Source organism: Hemitrygon akajei, chromosome 15 (genome assembly GCF_048418815.1).
Source record: "Hemitrygon akajei chromosome 15, sHemAka1.3, whole genome shotgun sequence".
NCBI classification, from domain to species: domain Eukaryota; kingdom Metazoa; phylum Chordata; class Chondrichthyes; order Myliobatiformes; family Dasyatidae; genus Hemitrygon; species Hemitrygon akajei.
The window spans coordinates 30,781,181-30,803,983 of record NC_133138.1 but is presented as its reverse complement, the minus strand read 5'-3'; the positions used below and the strand labels follow the sequence as shown (position 1 = coordinate 30,803,983).

Below are 22,803 nucleotides of genomic sequence, written 5' to 3'. Positions count from 1 at the left end.
TGCAATAGTTATATACTATTGATGAGAGTAAACCAAAGCATCTATGGATGGGTATTAATTATAGACCAGTGAGCCTTACGTCTGTGGTGGGAAAGCTGTTGGAAAAGATTCTTAGAGATAAGGTCTATGGGCATTTAGAGAATCATGGTCTGATCAGGGACAGTCAACATGGCTTTGTGAAGGGCAGATCGTGCCTAACAAGCCTCATAGAGTTCTTTGAGGAGGTGACCAGGCATATCAATGAGGGTAGTGCAGTGGATGTGATCTACATGGATTTTAGTAAGGCATTTGACAAGGTTCCACACGGTAGGCTTATTCAGAAAGTCAGAAGGCATGGGATCCAGGGAAGTTTGGCAAGGTGGATTCAGAATTGGCTTGCCTGCAGAAGGCAGAGGGTTGTGGTGGAGGGAGTATATTCAGATTGGAGGGTTGTGACTAGTGGTGTCCCACAAAGATCTGTTCTGGGACCTCTACTTTTTGTGATTTTTATTAAAGACCTGGATGTGGGGGTAGAAGGGTGGGTTGGCAAGTTTGCAGACGACACAAAGGTTGGTGGTGTTGTAGATAGTGTAGAGGAGTGTAGAGGATTGTCGAAGATTGCAGAGTGACATTGATAGGATGCAGAAGTGGGCTGAGAAGTGGCAGATGGAGTTCAACCCGGAGAAGTGTGAGGTGGTACACTTTGGAAGGACAAACTCCAAGGCAGAGTACAAAGTAAATGGCAGGATACTTGGTAGTGTGGAGGAGCAGAGGGATCTGGGGGTACATGTCCACAGATCCCTGAAAGTTGCCTCACAGGTAGATAGGGTAGTTAAGAAAGCTTATGGGGTGTTAGCTTTCATAAGTTGAGGGATAGAGTTTAAGAGACACGATGTAATGATGCAGCTCTATAAAACTCTAGTTAGGCCACACTTGGAGTACTGTGTCCAGTTATGGTCGCCTCAGTATAGCAAGGATGTGGAAGCATTGGAAAGGGTACAGAGGAGATTTATCAGGTTGCTGCCTGATTTAGAGAGTATGGATTATGAGCAGAGATTAAGGGAGCTAGGGCTTTACTCTTTGGAGAGAAGGAGGATGAGAGGAGACATGATAGAGGTGTACAAGATATTAAGAGGAATAGACAGAGTGGACAGCCAGCGCCTCTTCCCCAGGGCACCACTGCTCAGTACAAGAGGACGTGGCTTTAAAGTAAGGGGAGGGAAGTTCAAGGGGGATATTAGAGGAAGGTTTTTCACTCAGAGAGTGGTTGGTGCGTGGAATGCACTGCCTGAGTCAATGGTGGAGGCAGGTATACTGGTGAAGTTTAAGAGACTACTGGACAGGTATATGGAGGAATTTAAGGTGGGGGGGTTATATGGGAGGCAGGGTTTGAGGGTCGGCACAACATTGTGGGCCCCAGGACCTGTAATGTGCTGTACTATTCTATGTTCTATGTTCTAATGGTATAACAAAACTAACAGGGAAAACATCATGATTTTTGCTACAGTAATTAGCACTTGCGGATGTTAGAATATGCACTGGTGTGGCTGGACTGGTTTTCATGTAGTGCTGTTATTCCTGAAGTTATTTCCTCGTCTTGTACTGTTATGGGGCCAATCTCCTATTTAGTGACCAGAACAATGTCCTCAAAGTTGTTCAAACTTACAGCTAGGAAATGCTCACGAGACCCTGCCAGGATTTGCCCAGTTCCCTTGACGGGTGGGTTGTTCACAGTGCGACTTTAGGCGCCACAGTAGCACGGCGACTAGCTCGACACCATTACAGCTCAGGGCGTTCCAGAGTTCGGAGTTCACTTCTGACACCATTCCATAAGGAGACTCTACATTCTCCTCACAGGATGCATGGGTTTTCTCCGGTCTCCTCCCACAATCCAAAGACCTACCGGGTAGGTTAGCTAGTCATTGTAAATTGTCCCAAAATTAGGTATCGGATTCGTCTGGGGTTGCTGGGGCGGCGTGGCTCAAAAGGCAGGAATAATCAATTCCGTACTCTATCACAAATATATATCTTACAATACTTTCCAGTTGCACTGGCTCAAATGTCTGCCTGTGATAAGGTATAAGTTTCTCGTACCTTTCTACAATGCCTTGCCTGCTTATATGGCTCTTGATTGTAGTCTGCTTCTTGATACTCATGTACCACTGAATCACTCACAGAAAATGCAAACAAAATGAAGATTCCACCTCAAAGTATACAGTTACAGTTGGACAATTTCACATTAGCAACGCATCCCATATGTAAGTCAGTTTAAGAATCTTGTCAGATTCCTGACAGATTCCAGTCCTTTACCTTTCCTACCCAACTGGCTTCACCTATCATCTTCTCGTGCCACACCGCCCCCACGCCACCAGCTTTTTAATTCTGTTGTCTTCTCCCTTGCTTCCCAGTCCTGAAGAAAGGCCTTGGCTTGAAATGTCGACTGTTTATTCCTTTCCATAGATGCTACCTGACCTGCAGCGTTCCTCCAGTATACTGTGTGTGTTGCTTTAGATTTCAAGAATCAACAGACTTTCTCATGTGTAGGAGAAGACTGCAGCCTTCGCTGTTATGTTGACAAGAATAAGCTTAGCTACCCTAACATATGCAAAGAATTTCAGGAAGCAATTCTGATATCATTACATAGCATGCATTCCATCCCACTGTAACAGCATTTTACATAGCCAGATTCTCACCAACAAGAGCAGCTTTCAAAACACAGATGCTGTCAATCTACCCTGCCTGAATGTGCCGTCTCTGTGGAATCTTTGCTCAGTAATGGATTACTGAGGAAAAGGCATCGACTGGTTGAATTAAAGAGCGCAGAAAATGGACAGCAGAAATCTGAGGGAGAAAAAAAAGAAAATCAAATCCAGAGAAAAGCAATTTTAAAAAAAAATTCTTCTAAAAGTTTAACCTGGAGCATGAATAAAGAATTAATTTAAACCATTATTCTCTCTTTAGGCCCATAACAACTCAAAGAAGAATAGGTGCTGTCTGTCCACTCTATTAATGCCTCTTATCACCATATCAAGTAATGTTCACTGGTTCTTCTGCCCACTTACAGGCCTTGCTTATAACTAATATATATCCAATTTAAATATCAATTTACTTTGATGCCTTCCATTGCTTTACAGTGTATTATTGTTCTGGAATAATGGACACTGTTGAGGCTGAGTAATCATTAAAACATGGAACGGATTCCCAGCAGAAATTGTTAATAGAAGAGGGCACAGTTTTAAGGTGATTAGAGGGAAGTATAGGGATCTCAGAGATGTTTTTTTAGTCAGAGACCAGTGGGTGCGTGGAAAGATCTGCCATGAGTAGTCATAGAGACAAGCACAGTGAGGACATTTGAGAGACTCCTAGGTAGGCTCATGATGAAAGATGAATGGAAGTCTCTACAGGACAGAAGCATTAGATTGATCATGGAGTAGGTTGAAGGGTGAACACAACGTCGTGGGCCAAAGGGCCTGTACTATGCTGTATTGCTGTATAATATTTGGCCCTTCATATTTAGCATAAAAGTTCAGAGGTTCATTTATTATCAGCGTATACAACTCTGAAATTCTTCTTTTCTAGATAGTCATGAAACCAAGAGAGAGAAGAATAACAGCTTGATCAAGAGCCCCAAATCCCTCCCCCCACACAAAAACAACAGTCACATCGACCCCCAAACCCCCCCTCCCCCACACACAAATAAACGAGAAAGATCGGACGGAAAACACAGAATCTTTTAAAAAACCATTGACTGAACAAAAAGTCCACATAGAAAATGCAGAAAACCTGGGCAACATTCTCCCTCATAGAGACAGAGCGATCTCACCAGCATTAAGAAGTGACTGTTCTTTCACTGTTTGCCTTCAACAATGCCTCACCGCTTTTCCCCTTTAATGTCTAAAATTCTACCAACCCTTTTCTTGGATATACTTCATGCAAAAGTAATACAGACAACGTGCTAGAGGAACTCAGCACATCCGGCAGCATCAGTGAAAAGGAATAAATTGTCAATATTATGGGCCGAGACAGTTCATCAAGACTGAAATGGAAGTGGGAAGTAGGCAGACTAAGAAGTCAGTGGAAGGAGGGTAAGGAGTACAAGCTAGAAGATGAGTGAGGGGGAAGGTAGGGAGGAATGAAGTGAGAACACGATAGGTGATAGGTGTTCATGTTGTCAGGTTGGAGGCTACTCAGATGGCATATGAGGTGTTGCTCTTCCAACTTGAGAGTGTCCTCATTGAGGCAGTAGATGAGGCAGGACAGGGATTGGAATGTCTCATGGGATTGCCTCATGGATTGCATGAGGCAATCCCATGTCAGGACAGGGATTGGAATTAAAATGGTTAGCCACTGGGAAATTCTGCTTGTTGCAGACAGAATGAAGATACTTGACAATTTAGAGGTGGCCACATCAGGTGCACCAGATTCTAAAGATTCATTACTCTCGGGGTGAAAATAATTTTCTGTGTCCAAAGAGACCAGCCCCTATTATGCGACTTATCAGGCTACAAGTTCCAGCCAGAGGTGATGTCATTTAATCTACTCTGTCAAACTGTAAAACCTCTCATTCTTCCAAAGTCTAATGAATATAAACCCAGTCTGCTGAACCTCTCCTCAGATGTCAAACCTGTCAAATCAGAAATCAATCCGGTGATCCTTTATTGCATTTCCAAAATCACAAGCATATCATTCCTTCACTTGGGAGATGTGACCCCTGCATGGTATTTGTGAAGCAGTCTCACCATGACCCTGTATAATGGGAGGAAGGCATCCCTAATTTTGTACTCAAAAGCTCTTGAAATAAAAGCCAGCTCCCCATATATCTTCCTTGTTGGTTTTACCTACCTGTCAGCTTTTATTGATTTGTGTACAAGGATGTCAGTGGAACATCAACACCATTTAACCTCTCACCATATAAAAATTACTCCACATTTCTTTCATGGTAGATGACCACCAATTACCCCAGGTCGTGTTCCATCCACCATGTCCTTTCCCATTGATTTAACTTGTCTTTATCTTCCTGAAGCTTCCCTTCATCCTTCTCATTGCCAACAATGCTGCCCACCAATGTAGCTTCAACAAACTTAGATAGTATTGTGCTTGAATACTAACCCTCATCCAAGCCATTGACCAAGCCCCCAACTCGGATCCCTGCGGCATTCCACTGACTGTTCAAAGCCTTTCAGTCCGAAAGTGAGCCATTTATTCTTACACAACAATGCAACCTATTGGCTTTAAACAGCATTTGTGGGAGGAAAGGAATTGTTCCATTTGTTCTTACTTTCTATTTTATATCTAAAATAGAGCAGCGATAGTCCAGTTGGCCTCTCAAGCCTGCCCCATCATTCAAACTTATCATGGCTGATGTGCCTCAGAGCTTATGTCCTTCTCAAGTCCACCATGGCCCTCAATTCACTGTGCATGAACTCATAGTCTCTCAACACGTGCAGAATGACTTCCTGTCAGATCACTGGCAGGTGGTAAGTGTGAGCTCCCTCACCTCCACCCCTCTGACTCTCAATACAGCAGCCCCTCAGGGCTGTATACGAAGTCACCTCCTTTACTTCCTGTATACCCATGACTGTGTCGCCACCCACAGCTCTAATCTGCTGCTTAATTTTGCTGGAGTCACTACATTGATTGTCCTAATCTCAAATAACACCGAGGTGGCCTACGGGAAAGAAGTCATCACCCTGACACAGTGGTATCAAGAAAACAACCTCTCCCTCAATGTCGCAAAATCAAAGGAGCTGTTATGGATTACAGGAGGAATGGAGATGGGCTAACCGCTATTGATATCAATGAATCTGGGGTTGAGAGGGTAAACAGCTTCAAGTTCTTTGGCATCCACATCACGGAGGAGCTCGCGTGGTCTGTACACACCAGGTCTGTGATGAAAAAGGCACAACAACGCCTCTTTCACCTCAGAAGTTTGAGGAAGTTTGGTATGAGCCCCAAAATCCTAAGAACTTTCTGCAGGGGTACAATTGAGAGCGTCCTGACTATGACCCAAATTATTCCAGATAATGTTCAATCGGCAATATTCTTGTCCATTACTTTAACTCCCTGAAGCATCCCTGCATCTTTCTCATTGCCAGTGTACCTGTCCACCATTGTATCTTAAGCAAACCAAATTCCAATGAAGGGTATCGGACCCAAATGTCGACTGGTTACTCTTTTCCATAGATTCTGCCTGGCCTGCTGATTTCCTCCAGCATTTTGTTTGTGTTGCTCTAGATCTCCAGCACCTGCAGAATCTCTTGTGCCTTGATCTTTCAGTCTACCTTTTGTGGCCCTTGCAAGTTATTTGTCAATCTGCACTGCATTTTCTCCTTGAATGTGACATTATATTCTGCATTGATTTCTAATTTAATTTTGAATAACCTGCTGAGCATTTCCAGCGTTTCTTATTTTTATTACTGTTTAATAATCTCTTGTGTCCCTTTCTCTTTCAGATATCAGACCTGCTGCACATTTTGTAGTTTATGTCCACGGCTAAGTCAAGCTGGGAAGAGCATATAGATTTTAATTACACTTTCTGAGTTATTTGTTTTCAAATTCAATCTTACTCATTTATTTTGCCAGCAGGTCAATTCCATTTCTGACACAGATGTGTGGAGGGATTTAATGACTCTGCTGTAATGTGAATTGCCACTGGATGATTAAATTAACCAACCTGTTTCTAACAAATTGTGCTTTTTTATGTTTCTTTTAGGGTCATTACCAAAATGGGTTGTGAATAGAGTCTCACAGTTTGTAGCTCCCAAGGTAAGCATTGTGTGATTCCTTTCTTAGACATCCAGATCACCTTGTGGTGATTCCTTCTGCTGAGATTTGTCAGAAAGAAAATGGCTTCATTTTCCTCAGTAACATAGGGTGGGTTAAAAGCATGGACTATTTTCTAAACAGGGAGAAAGTTCAAAAATCTGAGGTGCAAAAGTTCTTGGGAATCCTCGTGCAGAATCCCCTAAGGTAAATTTGCAGATTCAGTCTGTGATGAGGAAGGTAAATGCAATGTTAGCATTCATTTTGAGAGGACTAGAATAGAAAAACAAGGATGTAATGCTGAGGTTTTATCAAGCACTGGTAAGGCCTCACTTGGAGTACTGTGAGCAGTTTTGGGCCCCTTAGTTAAAAAAGGCTGTGCTGACATGGGAAAGGGTTCAAAGGAGGTTCACGAGAATGATTCCAGGAGTGAAAGGCCTATCTTATGAGGAGCGATTGATGGCTCTGGGCCTTTACTCGCTGGAATTTAGTAGAATGAGAGGGTTCCTCATTGAAGCCTACCGAATGTTGATAGAGTGGATGTGGAGACTCTGTTTCTTATGGTCGGGGAGTCTAGGACCAGAGGACACAGCCTCAGAATAGAGGGGCATCCATTTAGAATGGAGATAAGGAGGAATTTCTTTAGCCAGAAGGTGGTAAATGTTGTGGAATTTGTTGCCAAAGATAGTTGTATTTGCCAGGTCATTAGCGGTATTTAAGGTGGAGATGGATAGATTCTTGATTAGTCAGGACGTGAAAGGTTATGGGGAAAAGGCAAATGGAGCTGCGTGGGATAATGGATCAGCCATGATGAAATGGCGAAGCAGGCTCAATGGGTCAAATGGCCTAATTCTGCTTTGATGTTTTATGGTCTTAAGATATTATTGTTTGAATGTGCCCTGATGTCATAAACTACAATGTTGAAACATTCTTTGTACAGTCGGCCCTCCTTATCCGCAAGGGATTGGTTCCGGGACCCCTCACGGATACCAAAATTTGCGGATGCTCAAGTCCCTTATTCAGCCTGTTTCAATGCGGTGGATCTTAGGACCCAGCGGAATCCCAGACCTTATTTAACCTGTCTCAGTGCGGTGGACATTAGGACCCGGTGACAGAGATCTGAATCCGCAGTGTTTCTGTTCACGAAAATAATCATGATCACGATTGAAAATAAAGTGGAAATAATAAAGCGATTGGAAAGAGGTGAAACACCATCGGTCATTGGAAAAGCGTTAGACTACGTCGGTCAACGATCGGAACAATTTTAAAGGATAAAGTGAGAAAGGCTCTGCCCCGATGAAAGCTACAATTATTACTAAGCAACGCAGTGGTTTAATTATTGGGTTTTAGGGTTTTGGGTTTTTGATCCTTCACATCAACCCGGCACGGCAGAGAGCGCACTGGGGAGCGGTCTGTCACTGAATCGAACTCGGGAAGTTCCATTCCCAAGCCCGGCGCTGAAACATACGTTAAGTGTTTTATATACATAGAAAGGTAAAATATATACTATATACTAAGACAAACGTTTGACTAACTGATGCTAAATAATACCAGATGTATCTGTTCCGACTTACTGAGTAAGAGAACATCTGATTTTTTTCGATCCCGATCCGTGATAACCCACACACATCCCCCCGTATACTTTAAACCATCTCTAGATTACTTATAATACCTAATACAATGTAAATGCTATGTAAAATAGTTGTTATACTGCATTGTTTAGGGAATAATGACAAGAAAAAAAGTCTGTACATGCTCTATCAACAAGTGCTGGAAGAGCACTTCTGGGTTTTTGCGATTCGTGTTAAGTTGAATTCGCGCATGTGGAATTCACGGATAAGGAGGGCCAACTGTACCATCATTTATCCCTTAAGGCATAAGATTAGAATTAGGCCATTAATCCCGTTGAGTGTGCTCTGCTATTTGACCATCCTGAGTCAGTATTTTTCAACACAGCAGATTCAGAACGTGGGGGGAAATGGATGGTCAATGTTTTGACTTGAAGCCCTTCATCTGGGCTCAGGTCTGCCTCATGTAGCCTTTCTTGAGTCCAGAAGAAAGGGTCCCACCCTAAAGCATTCACTGTTTTGTTCCCCTCTGTAGATTCTGCCTTACTTTCTGAATTCCCCAGAATTTGGTGTGTGCTGAAGAGCATAAAACAACTTTCAGTTATATGTGAGATATTAGAGACTGCAGGTGCTGGAATCTGGAGGGAAAATAAAAGATGAGCTCCAGCGAAACTCAGTGGGTCAGGCAGCATCTGTAGGGCAAATGGACGGTCAGTGTTGTAGGTTAAAACACTTCATCTGGAATTGGTTCTGTCTTCGTGAGGACTCTCCTGTGACTTAAAATGGGAACTAAATGATTTCCTCCACAGACGCTGCCTGATCCGATGAGTTTCTCTAGCATCTTGCTTTTTTAACTTTCAGTTACATTTGGATATTTTAAGACAAATTCTGATATTAACACACAAAGTGACATTAGAGCAAGTGCCAAGGGAAGTTGTAGAGGAAGAAGGAGAAGTTGTAGGGAGAGAAATTGGAGAGAACCATGGTGATGTACCGGAAGCGTAGCGACACTCGCAGGCTGCCCAGCACAATCCTCATTGATTTGATTTGATACAAGTGATGAATTCCACTGTATGTTTCAATGTACATATGGCAAATAAAGCTAATCTTAATATCTTCAAAATGATTGAAAATGGAATTGGAGCATAGGTCAGAATAATACTTAGATAACAATACTCCGAATATTTTTCACTCTATTGTCCAGTTGCTGCAGGCTCCATTTCTATGTATGAATGCCACATGCTTCTACTCCAGGAGTTAATTATAGAAGAACAAGGCTACGAAAGAGAAGCAAATAAACAAAATGGTCCACATTCCACATCCACCCTGTGAGGTTGGGCATCTTGGCTGTACACTGAGAAGCTTCTCTTACTTGTAGGTACAGAGGGATGTCAGGGGTAAGTTTTTCCACACCGAGAGTGGTGGGTGGATGGAATGCGCTGCCAGCGGCGGTTGTAGAGGTGGATACAGTAGTGTCTTTTAAGAGACTCTTAGATAGGCACATGGAGCTTGGAAAAATAGAGGGCTATGTGGTAGGGGAATTCTAGGCAGTTTCATGGTTGGCACAACATTGTGGACTGAAGGGCCTGTAATATGCTGCAGATTTCTATTTTTTTTATGTTCTATGTTTGTGGGTTCTGGTAATGCTCTGCATAGCCAATGGTCGGGAGCAGTATTGAAATGTGTTATCCAGTTGAGGATCTGCTCATTAAAAGTGGAAGAGGGATATGAAGTTGATAACCACAGAAGTGTAATTTATGTAAAAAAAAGAGATGTGGAAGTAGCAGGAATTGGAAGAATTTGAGGGTCATCAGCCTCAACGAGATCACAGAAGCAGTGGCAAAGTCATTTGGGCACCATAAGAATTTTGAAGTACATAATTTGAAGGTACTACGGTGATGCGTGCATTTTGGACCATTTGGAATTAAAGTGCACGTTGCTTTGGAGCATTCAAAAAATTTTGGCGTCCTGATTTTTTATCTTCTGTGTGAGTAAAGATTAAAGATCTAAATATTAGCTTTATTTGTCACATGTACATGAAAACATAGAGTGAAGTGCATTGATTGTGCTAGGCATTCTGCAAGTATCACCACGTTTCTGATGGAGACATTGCATGCCCACGAATCCTAACCTGTACATCTTTGGTATGTGGGGGGAACTGGAGCTTCTGAAGGAAACCCACGTGGTCATGGGGTGAACATATCAACATGAGTTGATAATTAACTCATAATTATCAACATGAGAGATTCTGCAGATGCTGTAAATCCAACGCAACACCCACAAAATGCTGGAGTAACTCAACAGGTCAAGGAGCCTCTAAGGAAATGAATAAACAGTCGACTTTTCAGGAGGGAGGTAAAGATATGTTTGTGGAGAATGATGAGCTGGTTGCAGAGTCTCATGGGGTGAAACCTAAGGACAAGAGTAGCTCTATCACAGTTAAAGCGGCGTGAAGATGTGTTGAGTGTGGATGTTCAGAAAAGGAAGAGACGTGGGTGAGGGCATCGTCAATGATGGAGGAAGGGAAATCCTGTTCTTTGCAGAAGGAGGACAGTACAAATACCTATGTCAAGTTGCTATTTGTTGACTATAGCTCAGTGTTTAACACCATTATTCCCACTGTCCTAATCAATAGGCTACAGAGCCTGGTCCTCTGTACATTCCTCTGCAATTGGATCCTCGACTTCTTAGCCAGAAGACCACAATCTGTGTAGATTGGTGGTAATATCTCCTCCTTGCTGACAATCAACACTGGCGCATCTCAGGGGTGTGTGCTTAGCCCACTGTTCTTCTCCCTCTATACCCATGACTGTGTGGCTAAGTATAACTCAAATGGCATCTATAAATTTGCTGATGATACAGTTGTTGGTAGGATTTCAGATGGAGATGAAAGGGTGTACAGGAGTGAGATACACCAGCTAGTTGAGAGGTGTTGCAGCAACAATCTTGCACTGAAAATCAGTAAGACAAAAGAGCTGATTGTGGACTTCAGGAAGGGTAAGATGAGGGAATATTAACCAATCCTCATAGAGGAAATCAGAAGTGGAGAGAGTGAGCAATTTCAAGATCCTAGATGTCAAGATCTCTGAGGATCTGACCTAGTCCAAACATACTGATACAGCCAAAAAGAAGGCAAGACAGCCGGTATTTCATTAGGAATTTGAAGAGATTTGATTTGTCACCTAAAACGCTTGAAAACTTCTATACATGTACCATGGAGTGCATTCGAATAGACTGCATCACTGTCTGGTTTTGGGGGTGGTGGTGAGGGTGGGGTTACTGGACAGGACTGAAAGAACCTACAGAAAGTTGCAAAATTAGTCAGCTCCATCTGGCCTCCGTCGTATCCAAGACAACTTCAGGGAGCGGTGACTCAGAAAGACGGCATCCATTCCCAAGCATCCCCATCACCCAGGACACACCCTCTTCTCATTGTTACCATCAGAATGGAAGTACAGGAGCCTGAAGGCACACACTCAGCGATTCAGAGACAGCTTCTTCTCCTCTGCCATCTGATTCCCTGAATGGACATTGAACCCATGAGCACTACCTCACTTTTTTTGTATTATTTTAGTTTTTGCACTATTTTTAATTAAACTATTAATATCCATATGTATACTTACTGTAATTGATTTACTTATTTTTTTCTCTATATTATCACGAATTACATTCTACTGCTGCCACTAAATTAACAAATATCACAAATCATGCTGGTGATAATAAACCTGATTCTGATTCTGATTCAGCTATCCTGGAAAGGAAACATAATTGTTATTTTGAAATTTTTTTGTTGATTAATCAACCCCTGTAACTGACATTTATTCCTAATGATAAAACATTTGGCCTCAGCAACGGATGCATGCAGGAATGAGTATTATTTTCCCTGTATTAGAAAGGACATATAACTCGTACTTTAGTATGTAATTGTCAATGATTCTGATTGAAGGACCCATGCTATTTGTTGTTGTCCATCTTAATGCAGATGCTTCATTTCAGTCTGAAGGAAGTGGTTAACAGTGCCCAGTTTTTTTTGTCTGAATGTTTTTTTTCCCCCCTCTTTAATTTAGGCCATGAAGCGGATTTATAAAGCCTGCTTGAAGTATCCCGACTGGAAGCAGAAACACAACCCGCACTTCAAGCCCTGGGTCTACCCAGAGCAGAACACCCTGCCCAGTGTTAGCCTCTCAGACTTGTCACTGCAGCACGCATCCTCGCTGGAAAATATCGATGAGAGCGGATTGTCCGAGGAGAAGGTCCACATCAGCGACGAGGAAGATAGCTACTCCAAGGAATCTTAACAGATGCAGGAGAGTGTGGAAAAAATTGAGGGAGCGAAATAATAATTTGCATATGGGGTTTAATGACTCGGTATCCCTTTTACACTCTGTGGCATAATCTATACAAAGTAGCAGTACATTCTCACTAAATGGCATAATCCGAAGAATTAAGAGCAAGAGGAGGCTATAGAACCCTTTGAGCCAATCCTGCCACTCACCCATCAACTCAGATTCCTTTATCACACATATCTGTAGACAATTTTCTAGCCTCTTTTTAAAGTGAAACATTGCTTTATAGGGCACTTGATGCTGAACTGGTTTGAAGAGGTGGCCATTGGATAGAGCTGTACTGTATAGCTGTTCCTATATGGCATTGTATATGAATGGATTAGCATGAGTGGACAGATTAGCATGTGCTTTTGCTATGTCTTTATGATTCCATTCACCAAAATAGAAACCGTTTGATGTCTTGCCCATTGATACTTGGCTGAGGTTGGATGGAGCTTTTATTGCCAACCTTTGCAAAGAACACCAGCACTGAGTGGATTCAGTACAGAAAGAGATCCTCATAGTACTTACTTACTTACTTACTTACTGCCTCTTACACCACTGGCATTTAGGGCAGCAGTGAAGGTCCTCCGTCTCTGGCAGTGTTCAGGGCTTCCTTCATCACGTCTGTAGCTTCCTGTCGGTTTTCACTACTGTCAGTCATGCAAGTCCCAGGTGGAGGTTCAGGAATACCGTCACACTCAAATGTAGAAGGATACTTCCTATGTGTTTCCATAACAGTTTTGTTTTACCAGTCAGGGCTGTTAGCCCTGAGCTGAACCTCCCGAACTTGGATGACCGGTGGACCACTTTTAGTCTGGTCTCTACCATTGAACCTGATTGGCATGGCTGACCCTACCAAGAGCCAAAGTATAAAGCCCTGAGTCCAGCCAATATAGCTCTCCAGGTCATTGAGGCATGAAAGCCTCCAAACCAGAGTGTGGTACTCTTGAAGGTCATAGTACTATTTGGGTTAAAAATGAACAGTGATATAAGATTACATAAGAAATCTGAATCCCAGATTATGTTTTCATGAGTAAGTGCATCTTGCCTGTTAATTTATGAAAATGCAGGAACTACATTGTCAGACTTTGGGTATTGTTTCTAAATTTCAGATGATGCCTTGAAATATTTGCTTGCTGTCTTAGGTGATGAGATTCACAATATTGCATAAGAAGCAATTGGACCATGTTAGTAACTTTCAAGTATAATCATGCTGTGATCATTACATTTTAAATAATGGATGTCAACCTCAATGATAATGGCCCAGCAAGAAATGAGCATTATAGAAATAGTCTACAATAAAGCAGTTTGGCATAATGCCGTACAGTTTCATTGAGACGTCATGTCTCCTAATGGCTCCATTAACAAGGTTCTGTAAATTCCATTAGCTATGAGGCACTGAGAGGGAGATGCGACTGCTTCAAGTTTTGAAAGGATTTGATGTGGTAGGGTCAGAGAAGTTATTTTTCCTGGAGAAAAATGCTTGTCAATTGAGGGATTGTAAACCCGCTCACTTCAGAGTCAGATCTGGACATGCTATGAAAGTACATTACATGTCCCTGATGCTCCCTAGAAATTTGTCTCTGGTTGGTAGTATAACTTGGGAATGACACACCTTACACTTGGTCCCACAAGCTCAGTCCCATTAAAGGAGAGATTTGGAAAAATATTTTTTTAATTATTACCAGAGACCTGGGTGATTATTTTTAAAACAGACATGACACCAATTGAAAGGGGGAGATGAATAATAAATAATTCAACAATAAATACTGTAGGAACGGGAATGGATAAAAGTTCTTGAGTTAAATTTGGAGATAAAATTGAAATAGGGAGAACTTCCACTCAGTGGAATTGAGATCAGGAGTTGGTGATTGAATTGTGGATGTGGTGGAATAAATGGCATTGTTTCCCTTGATCTCAGATAATTTTCTGATTACACCTGTACAGCATGCTTTCTCTACTGATTGGAAATGAATTTCTAGACAAAGAAGACTGTGAAAGATTTGGAAGCCCTCCGTTGGTCAGGGGTTGACCATGGATGTTGCTTCCTGGCAGCTTATGTTGTTGGAACCACATCATCAGTTGGTACACAACTTAGGGCAGTACGACATTGAGAACACTCTGTTGCCAATGCAGCAAGCTTCCCCTGTCCACGCAGCTGATGAATTCAAAGGAACAGCAGAAACCAATACACTTTGGCATCAGTCGTGTCACAGGAGTTACCAGTCAATGTTAAACTCAATGTGAACTGCCTTAGGGACTACTGCTCTGGACTTTTCCTCAGGGTTTACACCCAAAACCTTCTCCATGAGTGGGTATAGCCACAAGATAACAGAGGTTTCAAATAAGAGTTTTCTTTCTCCTAGATGAACTGCCAACCATAGCTGACAAGCTCCATGTGAATGGAATGACTAGTTTCAAGGCACCAGTAACCGTCTACCCCATTCTCCTGTCACTAGAAACAGTTCCACTGGGCTTAGTAGCAAAGCCAGACATGAAGAGCAGGAGCTGGACTTGGTTATCAGAAGCCATTGGCGATGCACACCATTGGGAGGTTTTAATCGGTAGTGGAAGCTTATTCACATTATCACCCACCCACCCACTACATGAAAACCTTAAGGAGTAAGGATGCTTGAAAACTTTAAAGATTGAGATTAGTTGGAATTGGAAATCAAGGGACACAAATACAAAAAATAGGCAAGTTTATCTTGGTGAAAATCAGCCAAGACCCATTGCAGTGGCAAAAGATCCATGGAGGCTGATTGCCCTATTTTTATCATGAAAAGCCCTTCAAATGAGACCATATCAAATTCAGTGCATGTCCCATGATGACTGAACTGACTCCAATCAAGGTAGTAACTTAAGTTCTACGTATAGGCCTCAGTACCACTGAGCTAGGATGATGCTAAATTCCCAATTCTGATTTTCATCTGAGACAAAAGCAATAATTGTAGAAAATCATCTGTACGTCAGTGGAGAAGAAAAAAAGTGCTTTCAATACCACTACAAATAGCTAAAGTTTACAGATGGTGAAAAAGAGTGGAGAGAAGGGATGTCCATGCAAAGCAAGCTGAATGAAGGGGGTCCATGGTAGCATAGCTGTTAGCTCAATCGCTTTTCAGTGCCAATGATCACCGGTCTGTGTTGGATTCCTGCCACTGTTTGTAAGGAGTTTATATGTTCTGTCCTTGACCATGTGGGGTTCCTCCAGGTGCTCCAGCTTCCTCCCACATTCCAAAGATATACAGGTTAGGGTTAGTATGGTATGGACATGCAGTGTTGGCCCCAGAAGCATAGTGATGCTTGCGGACTGCTCCCAGCACAACCCTTGATAATTTGATTTGATGCAAACAACACAATTCACTGTATGTTTCAATGTACAAATGACAAATAAAGTAAATCGTTTAATAGGAGAATAAAAATTCACAATGGAGAAGGTTAAATGGAGCAAGCTTAAAACCAGTTGTTCCAGCTAGATTAAGCTCATCAGCCATTATTGGCGGCTCATCCAGGAAAAGGAAAACAGATATGAAATTACTAGAGGAAGATTAATTGAAGGTTAGAAAGCTGAAATAAAAATGCTGATGTATTAGAATTGTTGAATTCATTATTATATCCAGAGGACTACAGTGTGCCTCTTCAGAAGATGAAATACTTCTCAAACTCACGTTGATCTTTGTTGGAACAAATTGGAAAACCAAAGGCAGCAGAGTTAAAATGGAAATGAGATGGAGGGATCTGGTGAGTCTTCATTAACTTTGCTGGAAAGCTCTTTGTGTACTTGGTGAGATTAAAATCAGGCACGTAGGGTGGGGTCAACCTCATGGTCTCACATTACACATGACTCCCAGATTCAATACTTATCTGTTAAGAGCCACCACTTGGGCAAACTGCCATCAAAATGGGAATGGAGCCCAGCAGATAAGTGGCTTATGGACATTGTGGACCAGATGGACCTAATAGCCTCATGTTATTTCTCGGGCTGCTTTCCAAGTCATCTCATGCAAAGACATGTCGATTCAACTTTGAAACATTGATTCAGTACCTAGATCTTTCTTTCCAGTAGATTTGTTCTTCTGATTTTGAGATCCCCAACCTAAAATATGAAGTACTGTGAAGTGAAAACACAAGGGTTCTTCAGTAAGTTATAATGCTCAACTTTCAAATAGAGAGACACCAAATCATCAACAAAATGGAAGGTAAGCAGGCAATAGATCAGGAAGAGACCCCTGCTGATAATGTAAAAGTTTATTTTTTATATATGTTAGAGCAAAGCGAATGCAAGTGGAACAGTTCAGTTGGGATAAATTAGACTGATACCACCATGGAAAGTAAACATTCAGATTCTTTGGAGTTTTGAAATTTGTAATGAAACGCATAGCTGTACTTCCAGACTAAACTTACAGAATGGAGATTTGCAGAATAGTTTCCATTCTTTAATGAGTCAAATTTATTTTACATTTTAATGAAATTGAATGGAGTTTGAACATTGTTTTAAGTTAATGGAAATGTGATGTATAAATTTAGTTTAGGATTATGCAAACTGAGAGATTTGACTTTTGACAACTTTTCCTTGTTTTGTGCATGTGACTAGAGTTGGTGACTGTGTTTTAAGAAACTTTAGCATTTGATTGCATGTTACTCATTTAATTTCCTTTCAAACAATTAATACAAGGCAATACAAGAATTTAAAAAGAAACACAGAATTCATCGATGAGACCAGCATTAATATTAATAAACTTGAATCTGGCCACTGTCAAGACTGTTAACAAAATGTTAAACACACTTCAGACATTCATATATATATCATAAAAACTTTAAAGCAACACACAGAAAATTTGGAAGAACTCGACAGGTCAGGCGGCATCCATGGAAATGAATAGATAGTCAACATTTCAAGCCAAGATCCGTCTTCAGGACCAAGAAGGAAAGGGGAGGATGCCAGACTAAGAAGGTGAGAGGAAGGAAAGGAGGCTAGTTGGAAAGAGATAGGTGAAGCCAGATGGGTGGGAAATTTTCTTAGCAAACAAATGGTAAGATTTATCAATGAATACGCCTAACAAAGCTCAATAGGAATATGTTACTGTGGAGTATAAATAAGTCATGCATTCATGGTGGTTCTTGTCAAAATAGAGCTAAGTAAGCAATGGGCTAAATCATACGAGCAACAGTAGGTCACTGAGCCCCTCAAATCTGCTCCATCATTCGGTAAGGTCATGGCTGATTCATGGACCCACCAATTTTCTCACTGATTCCTATATGTTCCTCAGTGCTGGGAAATATTTTGATTATCTTTGAATATTCTGAGCATCTGCCAGCCACTGAGCCCTCATTTCAGTTCTTCCAAAGTGGGCTATTCAAATCATGGTTCCTAACATGTCAATGAAGTGTGGCAGGTAAACACTGGTGGTATGGGCAAGGAAATGTACCTTGCAGTAACAAGTACCTCTTCTGAAAGTTGCCTTAGAGGGGATTCTGAGTGGTCTCGTTGGACTGAAAGGTCTGAGTCATTTTGCAAGACAGTGTGTACATTCTTGCAATGCTGAGTTTCAAATATTGTTTTGTTAATCCTGAATATCCTGGGAAAAATAATTGCATATCCAATCTTATTTATTTTTCAGAGTATGTTAATAAAAACTATTTATTATGATATGGCGCTATTTTGAGGCTGCAAGATTCTTGCACCCCCATGCTCCTTTGTTCCACAGTAAATCTAATAATATCTGTAACCAGTTCTGTTTTTTTTTTACAGAGATATGATAAATAGTAGTTTTTACAGTCCTGTGCAAAAGTCTTGGGCACAGATATATATAGCTAGATGTTGTGTAATTGTTGTAATTATTTCCCAGATTGTTCAGTAGACCAATTACTGATCTACTTAATATTCCCTTACTTTTGCACAGTACTGTATTTGTCAACATGAAGCGGCAATCAAGTTTAAGTCTGGCGAAATGGCGAGGGTGGAGCAGTGTGGAACAGTTGGCAGAGAATGAGTGCCAAGGGCGAGGGGTGATGCAGGTTCAAACACACCCAGCCCTGGGACCCAGGAAAGGTCATTTGATTCCAAACAATTGTTTTATTGATCATTGCAGAATGTCTCTCTGGTGCTTGCTCCCCTCTCCATTCCCTTTTTCCCCAACCATGATACCCCTCTCCCTACCCCCTTCCCACTCTCAGTCCACAACAAAGACCCATATCAGAATCAGGTTTATTATCACTCACATATGTTGTGAAATTTGATTTTTTTTGTGGCAGGCATACAGTGCTATTCATAAAATTACAATATAAAACAATTCTTCACACTGCCTTTTATTCTGAGTACTTAAGATCAAGGTTACAGCGCTTCTAAATGCCACCAAAACAATCCTGCTCACTTTTGCATGATTGGGACATCATGATGCTTTGAGTAACATTATGAACCCAGAATCAGATTTAATATCACCGACATATGCCAAAAGATTTGTTCTCGGCTAACTTGGCCCATTATCTGTTTGGACAATAAGGTTCTGCAGAGAGGTGGTGAAATTGCTCTCTCGTTATTTCCCAGATTATTCAGTAGACTGATTGCTGAGCAACATAATCTTTCAGTCCTGTAAAAGATGTTCTGCACTTCATTCGGAAATTATCAATGCTTTAGAAGTGAGAATTTCATTCAATATGGTGTAGCTGGATCTAATAATGAGTTATTGTAATGCTTGGCATTCTCATCTATAGAATACACCTGGGTAGTAAATATTCTTCTATGATGGAACCTGTGGATTGAATAGGCCTTGAAGGTGATTCATGCAACAGAACAGGTTGTTTCAGCATTATGCAGCAGTCAAGACAACTGCTGCAATTTCTTCATCCACCTGATAATGATAAGTCTTTCCTGTCACATCAGCTCTTTTGCTCAAGTCCAGTCAATTCTCAACAAAACTGCCAAATGCCATTATATGTGAGGGTAATGTTCCAGGAGAAGTGACAGTCCTGTAATTTATTTTTTGACCAGTCTCTTAAAAGTATTAATAAAGGCCCAGATTATATTTTCCAGTCTATCCAATGACTTAATTATAATACTCACTGTATGCATTCTTTTGCTAGCCAAATAATAATGGAGATTTTAATGCACCACGTTTGACTGATGATTCCCTGCAGATAATGAATTCCATTAATGAATGCTTATTTTTAGAATGCATTCAATTAAAAACAAAAGAATCCCATGTAGACAAAAATAGGTTTTGATTGCTGCAGAAGAACTACATTATTCATTTCATGCTCTGAAATCAATTGCATGCAAAGATTTAATTTTCCTAATAGCTGTAGTTATTCTTTTCCTGTCTATAGATTTATGACCATTTTAAGTAATGTTTGAGATGTGATCACCTTTGTAAAGTATATACAGTAAGTTAATTCAGAACCACTATGCTGGGCAGTAGCAATAACACTCTACTTATCGGCCTTTGTGGAGTGCATCAGTTCGGTTTCTAGAGTTGTCTGTGTTACCTTACACAAGCAAACCAGGGTTGAGAGCTGGAGCAATAATCAGATGACACACACACTAGTGAAAAAATAACTTTATTAACTAATTAATACCTCGCATGAGAATGCTATCCAAGGAATCTTGCTGAAATGTGGACTGTTTATTCCCCTCCATAGATGCTGCCTGACTTGCTGAGTCCCTCCTGTGTGGTTGTGTGTGTGCTCTGGATTTCCAGCATCTGCAGAATCTTTTGTGTCCAGTGAAAAGCATTTTTCTTTTGAACTTTAAATCTAAACATTGGAAAGTTTTGCAGAATTAGAGACCGTACCTTTTATTTTCCAGAACAAAATATTGTAGGTTCTGGAAAATCTAAATTAAAACAGGAACTGCTGGAAATGCTTAATAGTTGCTATGTGGAGGGAGGGACAGTGTTTTCTATTTCCACAGATGTTACCTAAAATGTTGAGTAGTTTTCTAGTTTGATTATTATCCCAGGTCTGCATTCTTTAACAAAACCAAAATTGCCCTGTGCTCAAAGAGTTACTTTTTTAGAATGAATCAGTCTCTTTCACATTGATTGTGATTAGTTCTTTTTTCCAAATACCTTGACATGGATATCCTTGTCATGCTGCATCCTGCAAGGCAAATCATAAGCTGGTTTACCATCATCGGTATTTAACCTGTTCAGAACATAAAACCAAACTGAACTTTAAGCAAACTCCAATAAGCTGGTCAATTTAAATAAACACAGAAATTAGCTAATATTTATCAGAGCAATTACTCCTGCAGATATCATTACCATGCAGACTATTTGCTACCAACTTCCAGATCATCCTATGGATAAATTAGATTTCCAGATTGAAGAATACCATGAATCTTTCAAATTATACAACCTAGGTGATAATCATGTGCAGTCAAAGGCTAAGTTCTCAATATTTTTTATTTTTTTTGTATTTACACAATTTGCTATCTTTTGTGCATTGGTAGTTTGTCCATCTTTATAGTTTTTCGTTGATTCTATTGTATCTCTTTTTATTTATGGTGATTGCCCGCAAGAGAGTGATTCTCTGTGTAGTATATGGAGACATATATATATATGTTGATAATAAATTTACTTTGAACTTTGAAATCAAATCAAATTTTAGAACCAAAAGATAAAGGGAACATAGCAGTGAGGTAGGAAAGTGAGTTTTTTTTTATTTGTCCACTTGGTCAGGTGGTTTAATTATTTATCCCAGACTTGCCCCATGAACTGCTTGCTACCTTACAGTTCAACTCAGAGGGCAATCACTTTGGTTGGACTGCAGTCATATAGATATGATCAATCAATCACATTGGGTTGGTCTGCAGTCATATAGATATGATCAACCAATTACATTGGTCGGTCTGCGGTCATATAGATATGGTCAACTAAAAGTTAAAAGTAAATTGATTATCAAGCTATATATATGCCACCATATGCTACCTTGATATTCTTTTTCTTGCAGGCATTTAAAAAAAACTACAAACAATAGAAAAACTAAACATAATAAAGATGGACAGATGTCCAATGTGTAAAAGAGGACAAATCATGCAAATAATAAATTTAAAATATATGAATAAATAATATTGAGAACACGAGTTGCAGAGTCCTTGAAAGTGAGACCAAAGGTTGTGGAATCAGTTCAGAGTTGAACTGAATGAAATTATCCACGCATGTTCAGGAGCCAGTTGGTTGTAGATATTAATTGTTCCAGGACCTTGTAATGTGGGATGTAAGGCTCCTGTACTTTATTCCTTGTGGTAACAATGAGAAGAGAGCATTGACAGAGTGGCAGGAGTCCTTGATGATGGATGCTGCTTTCGTGTGGCAGTATTCCTTTTAAATGTGTCCTAGTGATTAGGATTTCCTTTCCAAAGGTTATTTTTGAATTTAATGAATTTGGCCACAATCTGATGGTTGAGATACTGGATTAGCCTTGATTGTTTGAGTGGTGAAGCAAATTCAAATGCCAAATAGCCTACTCCTGCTCCTATTTCTCATGCTGTTAAAAGTATGCTCCTTGTTACTTGTTAACAATCACACGCAAACTAGCCTTTATTTTGTGTATATAGTCCCATCCAAAGCCAGAATTTGGTGTTCATAAATACATGGGTCAATTAAGACTCACCTATACTGCAACACCATCACCAAACTCCCAACTCTCTCCTCAGGCTGTATTTACATGATGTTTGGTTAGTAAATTAAAGAAAAAATAACAATGGTATATTTTATTAAAGTCTCTGTGTTTTGTGCTAAGAACTTGCTGCTGTGCCTTGTATCTAATTATGTGGATTGCTGTGATTTTACTCTGTATATTTTGTTGTCTCTGTATATTTTAAACATGTGGAAATGCTGGGAATTCATTGTTTATTGAATAATTTATACCTGCAATCACTGTAAGTGCTGATAATGGGGAATGGTATATGAACGACAAGCAGTCAGCTTACGGTCAGCAAGTGTTGCAAGGTAACAGGGAATGAGAATGGGAATTAAAATAAGAAGATGAGCTGCCAGAAACTCAGTGGGCTGAATGGCCTCAAGTGCTGTCATGATTTAGTGCTTTACTTTCCAAATATTCTTCTAAAACGAAGTATGACAACATTTGATATTTGCAAGAAAAACTTATCATGTAAGTTGATGCTTCAGCCATTTGCAGATGATACAAAGTTAGGTAGAGGGGCA

The 22,803-nt window shown here is 40.6% G+C and overlaps 1 protein-coding gene across 6 annotated transcripts in view; it reads left to right on the top strand.

Moving 5' to 3' along the window:
* LOC140739250 (START domain-containing protein 10-like) overlaps positions 1-22,480 on the top strand; it is a 167,110-nt gene extending 144,630 nt beyond the window's left edge. For 5 of the 6 annotated variants that reach the window (XM_073067379.1, XM_073067381.1, XM_073067378.1 and 2 more), the window contains exons 6-7: positions 6,692-6,744; positions 12,377-22,480. In XM_073067379.1, the coding sequence (XP_072923480.1) occupies positions 6,692-6,744; positions 12,377-12,607 (284 nt within the window). In that variant the 3' untranslated portion in view covers positions 12,608-22,480. The remainder of the gene's footprint in view (positions 1-6,691; positions 6,745-12,376) is intronic. The other variant, XR_012101588.1, reaches the window with a different exon arrangement.
* Positions 22,481-22,803: the final 323 nt, after the last annotated feature.